The sequence below is a fragment of the Oreochromis aureus genome, linkage group 16 (assembly GCF_013358895.1).
Source record: "Oreochromis aureus strain Israel breed Guangdong linkage group 16, ZZ_aureus, whole genome shotgun sequence".
In the NCBI taxonomy this organism is placed as follows: Eukaryota; Metazoa; Chordata; class Actinopteri; order Cichliformes; family Cichlidae; genus Oreochromis; species Oreochromis aureus.
In genome coordinates this window covers 18,321,184-18,330,580 of record NC_052957.1, presented here as the reverse complement: position 1 = coordinate 18,330,580, position 9,397 = coordinate 18,321,184, and the positions used below count along the sequence as shown (strand labels likewise).

Genomic DNA, 9,397 nt, shown 5'->3' with positions numbered 1-9,397 from the left:
GACACATTTCAACTTCCGTGTCGGTACATGGCTGTTTTGCTTACAACTTTCACCCACAATGCATTTCGTCTGACAGGAAGCGTTCAGAGACCGTTGGCGCGCTACTTCGAGTGTGATCTCAGTGTAAACAAAAGTTGACACAAGTAAAATGAGCGTGTATTTAAACCTGTAGCACCACCGTAATGAAAGTGACATTTCCGAAGTTTACATTAACGTAGACTAAAGGTCTCAACAAGGCGGAAACGGACCCTTCTCTGCTGCATGATGGAGAGTGTGCTCTCGGAAGATTTGTATCGAAATCCCCATCGGCTCTCCCACTGTGGAAAGACTATCTCATTTAACTGCAAACGGGCTCCGGGCACAAATGACAACGAAGGAAGCGAGTTAATATTCTGCAGTCTTTCATTTGAACGGGAAGGGAACACGTTTCTGAAGGCAGCTGACGGAGCGGCTGTCATCAGCAGGAAAAGATTAGCTCATGTGGATATTGTGAAATGTAAAAGCGTCACGGACGCTCAGAAGAGAGCCACCGCGCCATGTGTTTTAGTGATAAAGAAGAGTGAGAAAAGAAGCAGTTTTCAGTATAGTCTTCTCACACTGAGCTCCTCAAACCGACTGGAGCCCTGTGTGGAGTTTAAACTCCCTTATCAAATGAAGGGGGACGTGTATATTCTCCAGGGTCCAACTGTGTTGTGGAGGCATGAAGGTGGTGTCCTTTATACATCCCCGCAGGCAGAAGGAGTGAGACAGGTTCCCATTCATTTCTCCCACTGTGTTGTAGGTGAACTCCCTCTCCATAAAGGACAGGTGTTTGTTCTCGGACTGCAAAAGCTTCCAGAAGAGTCCACTAGCCAAACCCTTGGCTATTTTGTTGAAGATGGACAAGTGTTTGATGGCAGTGTGATTTTACCTCATCTATACATTAGCATCACACAGTGCATCTTGGTGGTTGCGGCTGACAGAGTGGATGGTGTGCTTAAATGTGATGTAGTTGCAGCAACATCTAATCGGCAACTTGTTTATTTTGAGAATGGAGTAGTAAAAGATGTTTGTCAGTTACCCTTTGAGCAACCTGAACATATTCAGTTAGTTAACACAGGAAAATATGGCTGTCTGTTTGCTGTATCCTTTCGTGAGGGGCATGTTTGCACCATATGGAAGGAAACTTTTCAGGCAGGTTTCATGATCTTTTTACAGTCCAAGTCTCTTGTCTACCCCTCATTGTGGTTTAAAAGTTTTAATAAAGTCTACTTTGTTAAACCATCTTCTCCAGATAGCTGCCCTCTGGTCAAGTGTCAGCTCCATCCATGTGGATGACTTCCTGGGGTGTGGAACAGACCAGATGCTGCTGGTTTTTAAGGATCGAGTTATAGCATTGGAAGAATTCCTCATCACTGACCTTTGTGGTATTTCATTTTCTGTAAGTATATTTTTCTTCTTATGAGTAATGTGCTTTTTCCTATTGTTCACAAATTTCCTTTTTGGGGGCGTGGGGGGCAAATGTGACAAGCCGATCTATCTGTGATGGATAGGCACCAGCAATACACAACTCTTAATTGGATAAGCGTTAAAAAAATGTAATGAATGAATGGAAGACTTAATGTTTTAGTTTACAGGAGTTTTTAGTTTAGGAGTCTTAGGATTGTTTTTTTTTTTTAAGTATGTCTAATTGAAAATACATGTTTCAGCATGGCCAGGACACTGAAGCACCAAAGACATCCCCTCCTCCATCAGAGAACTATCTCCTTACACTTAAAGCTTTGGAATCAAGACTGCAGGTGAGTCTTTATAACACACTAATAGAGTAGGTGTAGAAGCACTGCAGTAATATTTTTTGTGCTAATGGTCATACATTATATGGTCCAAAGTATTAGGTCATATTGGCTTCTTAATTTTTGAATTCAGGTTTTTTCAGTCCCACTGATTTCACAGGTGTATGAATTCAAGAACTCAGCCATGCAATCTCCCTTTACAAACATGTGGGTGAAGAAGGGGTGGTTCTAAAGACCTCATACAATGTGAGCAGGGTACTGTTATAGGATGCCACCTTTGCAATAGGTCAATTTGTGAAATCTCTTCCCTGGTAGATATTCTACAATAAGCTATAAGAGCTAATTGTATTGCAAAATATATTGCAAAATGGAAACATTTAGTGGGGTTGCCTATTGCTAAAATTTGCTGACTCAAAAACTTCAGAGCTCTACACCTCCTCTGGCATTAACACCAGTATAAACCACTGTGCACCAGGAGCTTCGTGGGATGGGTTTCCAAGACCGAGCAGCTCCAGTAGGTGTAATGTGTAGATGGCCCAGTACTTTTTTCCATATGGTGTATGTATGTAATAGATTGTCTTTAGGTGTCACACCGTTGTGCAGTGACTAACAATGGTGCTTCACAGCAAGGAAGTCCTGGTTTTGAAACCAGTGGCTTGCTCCTGCCTTTCTATGTAGAGTCTGCATATTCTCACTGTGCCTGCATGGGTCCTCTCAAAGCCAGTGACATGCATTGTAGGTTAACTGGTGATTCTAAATTAGATGTTTGTGTGAATGCTAGTGAGAATGGTTGTCTGTCTCTATCGTGTTAGCCCTGTAATGGACTGCTGATCTATCTATCTTCACACCCAGTGACAGTTGGGATAGGCTCCAGCAATACATAACTCTGAATTGGATAACTGTTTAAGAAAATGAGCAAATTGATAAATGGAAGACTTTATGTTTTAGTTTAACCATGGTTACAGCATTATTTTTTATTTATTTTTTTTTTCATCTGAGTTATTTCTGATGTGTTGTGTTATAAGTCAATGTTGTCTAATGGTTTGTAACACCTGGAAGTATTTCTATATGCATTTGTTATCTAGCAGAGTAGCAGTGACAAATTAAAGGAAAAAATCAACATAAAGCCTCTAATAAGGGGTTAGGTTACATCTGCCATCAGAACAGCTGCATTGCACCAATGCATTGATTCTTCAATTCTCTGAAACTTTATTGAAGGCATATGGCACCATTCTTTAAAAATGTATTGGTGAGTTTCATAATGGCGGTTCAGGGTGCTGTTTCACATGCTAATCCCACTGTGTTTGCAAGAGCCATGTCATATGATTCAGATCATTTTTCATTATTAATGAACTGTTCAGTGAACCCTCAGGCCCTGTGGATGGAGGTCTCATTACCCTGGAAGTGACCACTCCCACTTTGTACTGATTGTATTGATTTTCAGCAGTCTTTCCCTCCAAAGGGACTATTGGACTCAAGCTGTGTCAGCAAAATACCCTTATAGCAAAACAGAGCAGCAAGATCTCGTCACTGTAGGGGTCAGGGGGTCAGGGTTTTCCTTTAATTTGTCGTCCTTTGTATATCAAAATTAGAAAAATATTTTTTACACACAGTTTATTGGGATGCTAATTTGATTTAATCCATACTGGCAGTCACATTTGCTGCATAATTAAAGACCTGATGATGGTATTTGTATGAGATGTTGACCCCTCGTGAACCTAATTTAAGTTACTCACTGTGTGTTAAATTTATAATGTGCACTGTCAGTCAGATATGATTTGTAATTTAGAGTGGATTGACCGTGCTTCAAGAGCTTCAGAGAGAAGTGACAGTGAAGGAAAGCGTTCTACGGCAGTCGGTCAAAGCCCTTACTGATGTGGTCTCAGAAAGAGAGCCTGTTCTCACACAGCATGAGCAGGTACTACAGTAGCAACACATCATGCATGCTTTGTTGAAGTGTGTTGAGAGCTGATCCATAACCATGTAACAATATGTAAATTGTTAAACTTAAGCTGGGCATACACTGTGTGATTTTTTTTTTTTCAGTCGCGTTATTCAGCTCCTACTCAAACTGTACGATTGAATCGCAGGGGTTAGAAGTTCGTAGGTCACGATGCATGGTCTCACACTATACGACCCGATGCTCTGATACGACCTAAGTGCTCACACTGTGCGTCCATAACATGAAGCTTATAACACAAAATCTGTCTCTCGCTCTCCCTCTCTGTCTTTCACTCACACAGACCCACACACACCACCACTCTCAACTTTGCTAAATTGCTAATGAAAAACATTGACCAGGCAGCTGCAATTGAGCAGCAGTGTCCATCCAACTCTTTTCACAGTTATTGTGGTCGTGATAATTTTGTGAGGCCACATCGAAAAGGCTCGGATGAGCTTGCCAAAGTTCTACAAGTTGGGCCTCCATCGCTTGTGTCCAGATCACACGCTGCATACCCTCACGAGGGGCGACGGGATTTCAAACAGGTTTGTTTTTATTGTGACCATACGATTGATGATCGGGAGCTGGTCGTGAGGTGTTAATCGCTTCTCGTTACCCCATGTATACTACACGATGCACGACACACGATTAAGGCGAAACTCGGGCCGATCCCCAAAACGGTCTCATGACTGAAAAATCGTCTCAAAATGGGCCAAAAATCAGACAGTGTATGCCCAGCTTTAGCTAACTTAAGAACAGGAGCCTGTATAACTAGTATAATACATTTTCCGTTTGTCTCTATCTGGATGTTACCTGTTTAGCAGTGAAATGTGAGACTTGCATTTTAATATGAGCTCCAGGAAGCTGAAGTGAGCAAACTGTTGGCCTCTCAAATCGAACAAACACCCACAACAAATGCAGTGTATTCCCCAAAACAAATGTTTTTTAAAAGAAAATTTTCAAATACTTTACATCCTTTTTTTTTCTTTTACCTGCATCATTGCATCTGAAGTCTGCTTTTTCAATAACATTCATAAAGTCCACTGTGTCTGTGCCTAAATGCCTGTTGTTCAAATTGAAATGTCTGACATAAAGTGCTATTGCTGTCAATGCTGTCACACACTTGTCATTGCTGATTATAGTCTTTGCACTTTCTGTCTAGGAAGGGCTTATTGCTCTGTGGGACTCTGATGATGAGTCAAAGAATGAGGCCTTGGATGACAAGATTCACGACATTCCAGCGGTGTCTTCAAAACCTCGAATTGACAAGCTGTGGCATCGCACCACTGAGGGCCGAATGGTTGTGGGAGTGATACTAACTACTGACAGATCAGCGTAAACATGATTTCTTTGTTACATTTTTAAAAATTATTTTATGGACAAAGGTCCAAGGTTTTGAAACACACATTATCTAAACATTTAGTAGTGACACCTCTGAAATTTCAATCTGCTTGATACCTTGTCACTCATAATGTGTTCGTGTGGTTGAGTGGATCCATGAGTGTAGGGTGAAGACAGAGGCAATAACAAACAACATGGCATTCAGTACTTTAATCAAGTGACAAGAACCACAGTCCAGCTGTCAGAGGGTATCATTGCTGTCTGATTAGATTTATCTGAACTTAAACAGTTGCTGTTTGCTGTGAAATAATGTGGAATAAATCACATTACTTTGCGCACGATTAAATCAGTAAGAAACTCGAAACATAATTTCTATCAGCACTAACTGGATAGAGATCTTTTTTTTGCCTCTTTGATTGCCCCTCACTACAAGGCAGATGCAGGGTGACTAGGTGGTCACCATGGCAACAAGTTTTTAATATCTTTCCAACCTCCTTATGTGGGAACAAAAAGCTATCAGATTCCTCCATCCACCTGTTACCGATTTTTCATTTGAGAACATGTGAAGGAAAACTACTTTCATGACTGTCTCAGGTGCCATTTAAGCCCCACACATTGCTGTTTTGATTGGTGTACTTGTACAGCTGATGTAATTTCACTGCCTGGAAATAATCAATTCACAAGCAGTCGCACATTCAATTCACACACACACGCACGCATGCACACATCGTCTTTACTGTTATATCAATTTCCACTCTGATTAGCCACTATCTGTGTGATATCTGATTGTTAGTGATGTGCTATTTTTGTTCCAGACCAGTGACCAATGTGAGCTTATCCATCCTGACAGACACGGGCCAGTGCTCAAGGCCCGCAGTTGTCCAGACCCAGAGCCAAGTGTTCTGGCTCCCTGCGCCCTGCTCCTCGCCATCATCGTCCTCCTCCTCTTCCTTCTCTGCCTCCACATTCCCAGAGCCCCCAGCCAAAAAAAGCAAGCAGCACAATGCCAACAGCACCAATGATCTCAACGCATGCAGAGTGGCTGTGACTGCGGTGACCAAGCTGACACCTCTGTTGAACTCTGGCCGTGTCAAGTGCCATGTCATGCTCCATTACATCCAGACACCAGATGCTTTTTCCCTCATGAGCAACCAAAGACCAGTTGTGTTGCACTGTGGCCAAGTTGCTTTAGACATTCAGAACGATTTGCACACCGAGCTGCTTAAAACCCCCCAAATCATAACAGGTAAAAGCACAAAAGTGTACGACTTGTGATTTTACTCCTGACATGTAGATTTTAACAATTCTTTTCTTATTTTGTCCAGATGAGGTTAGAGAGGACTTCCTGAGTCTTTTAGCCGTGCTGGATCACTGGGTCTTCCATATAGACTCTCCTGAATACAGCTTAGGTGACATAAATGGCTGGATTCAAAAAAGAGTGGGTTGTAAGAAGATAGAAGTGAGCCCTCAGTATCTACTATTAAATTCTTCGGGACCATCTGCTCTCATGCTGCTGAACTGGCATCAGATAACCCCTTTCCAGGGAGAGTTGCATGTCCATTCCAGGTAAATAAGTTTCTGATGGCTGATACCAGTAAGGCTGTATTTCTGACTTCTGAGATGTATAGTTATAATTGAATTATCAGTTTGGAGATTGAAAGGAGTATTTCTTGTAAATCTTAGAATTTAAGGGTACCGCATGGACCAAATAAACAAACAAGAAAAAATTACATGGGGATCTAACCGAAAAACATCTCTGTTACCCACAAGGATCTGTCCTATGCTATTACATTTAGTCTTTCTATTCTGCTATTCCTTATATTTTCTTTTCTAGTTATCCAAAGCTAGATATTACAACCTGTAATATCACTGCTCAGTGCACTGAGCCACTTCTACTGGGGATTGTCGTGATGTATTAAATTTTATTTAAAGAAAAAGAAAGCATAGTTCTACGAGTAGAAGCCTCCACTGCTCAATTTATATTAACAGATTCAAAGCTGAAATAGCTTTGAAGTTGACTAAGATGTATGTCAGCATGATATACCACTGAATATCAAAGAGATTAAGATTCTCTGGAGAGCAGAGCACTTAAAATTACAAATCCTCAAAATAAACTCTGAACTGGCAGCTGGTTGTGAATCAGCTGACAAATGACAAAAAAAAGATTTCAACAAACTTAACTTCTTTAAATGTATTGTGACATGAATTATGTAATAACTTGCAAAATGCCACTTTTTTTTTTTGTTCACATGCAGCCAGTTACAGATGTTCCAGTTCTTGGACTCTCTGTTGGCTTACCTCCCCGAGTCTTGTTCCATCCAGCCTCTCAAAAGTGCTGGAGGTCAGGGTGCATCTAAAATGTTTGCCTTAGCGCTGGAAAAAGAGCTGGTGTCTCTCAGAGAGTGTGCCTCGTTACTACTCTGCGAAGAAGATGAAGAGAAGCTAAAGGAGAAGTGCTTTGGAAATAAAGAAACCCCTGATGCAGGTTCTGTAGAGGGGCTCCAGAAGTGTAGAGAGATGTGCCAGAAGGACTTGGAGAGGAGCAATATGAAGTTGAGCCCCCTGGTGGATGTGGGGCAGTATCGTAGGCTGATCCAAAGCATGTCTAAAGTCCAACTTAATGGGGATTTGGCAGCACTCTTAGACATTCAGTTTTCTCCACTAATGTGCTCCAGTGGTTTTCATGGTTAAAAATCCCACCTCTAAGTTGCTCTTTATTTCTTTATTGTGTCTGGTGTAATGACTAAAAAGATACATTTTACCACAAATGAGAACCTAGCCCCTCTGCACAACCTCTTTGTATTTATACTTTTCTAGTGTCTATTGATAAAAGCCTCAGCTCATTTCAATTGGACCATGTGGGATTCTTAAAATGACACCTTTATGATGCTGCCCTCTGTTTAATTTATTCTTCTGTTCATGTCCTTTTAGACTAATGTGTTCAAAAATGCCCTTTTATGTCTGTTGCTGCCTGCAGCCACATGCTAGACAGAGATCACTTTCATCCAGGAGTCAGAAACTGTTTGTGTTATGAATAAAGACACCACATGATGGTTTTGCGACGCTTTATGCTTCTCCTCACTGGTTCTCCTCACATAGTTGACTGAAAGCTTTTAGTGGTACTTTCCCCTCATGGTTCGGTTATTTTTGATGCGTAAGGATGTAAAGAAAAAGAAGTCCTTGGAAGATGTTTCTGCTGCGATGCTGCACGGCCTGTCAGTGCTGTAGTTACGATGCCATTCATCCAAGTAAACATCAAATCGTACTTAAAACAGCCTCTGCTTTGCTCGATACTTAAGGTTTGTGACAGCTTGAATAGTAGCGTTGGCTAAAAGGGAGGGCAAGAGGTTATTTCCTCCCAGTGGAATTTAATTTAGTTTGTTCTGGGAGCTACTCCATCTGTATGTAGTACTTTTTTTTTCACACCTTTATTTTCTCTGCTTCATTGCGTTAAATGCCACCGCAGGATTCATTGTCACAGAATGGGAACATAATTACTTAAAGTGGACCTATTGGGAACATTTTCGTAACCAGACGAGATTGGCAGGATTCGCAGTTCACAATAATGCTTGTTTGTCTTATACTGGACATTTCTTTATAAGGCAACTCTCCCCTTCAAGCTATTATGTGAGCTTGTGCCTTAAATTATAATATTAAGAACTTCCCTCTATCTTTAACATCATACAGAGAGAGAGAAAAAAAAAAGAGTCTGAGCGTTTAGCTTTTTAAAAAAAAAACTGTAAGCACAGTATACAGAAAATAAGGACAAGCATAATGTATCACATTTAAAAGATTCAGATTATGAGTAATTCCTTATGTCCTACCATTTGATGGTAAGACTGCTGTGAGCTAATGAAATGTTACAGACGCAGGAAATCCTTGATTTTGTTATTTTATGGTACAAAATAATCCTTCAACTTCAGCTGCTATGCAGGCTGATCATACGCACCGGCACGTAGTCTCTCACATACAGAAGAAAGCCCATCCCCTTTGGTCTGTGATATAAACACCTCTGTCACTTCTAGCCCCGAAGAAAAACTTTGAATCCTCTACAGTAAATAACACCAGTAAATGGCTGGAGGGAAACGGATCCACATGTGGAAAGGAAAATTCAATTGTATTGGTATTCCCTTAGAGCCCTGAGTGCTGCCACGCAAATAAAAAACATGGTTTGTGGTCCCATTATTTCCTGTTAAATTCCATTTACTGTGAGTGGTACAGGACCTCTGCAGGGTTTCTGGCCTCCTCCTCACATTAATCAGAAAATTTTCTGCCGTTATCAAACTTATCAGGCAAGAGGAAAACAAAATGTATGCGACCCATCTTGAGGCGATTTGCAGAC

The 9,397-nt window shown here is 41.1% G+C and overlaps 1 protein-coding gene across 1 annotated transcript; it reads left to right on the top strand.

Moving 5' to 3' along the window:
- Positions 1-228: 228 nt before the first annotated feature.
- Positions 229-8,120, top strand: fancb (FA complementation group B). The gene is made up of 8 exons (XM_031738573.2): positions 229-1,173; positions 1,274-1,420; positions 1,689-1,778; positions 3,562-3,690; positions 4,877-5,049; positions 5,871-6,301; positions 6,381-6,621; positions 7,311-8,120. The coding sequence occupies exons 1-8, from the start codon at positions 262-264 to the stop codon at positions 7,744-7,746; spliced, it is 2,559 nt and encodes an 852-aa protein (XP_031594433.1). The 5' UTR covers positions 229-261; the 3' UTR covers positions 7,747-8,120.
- The last annotated feature ends 1,277 nt before the right edge of the window (positions 8,121-9,397 follow it).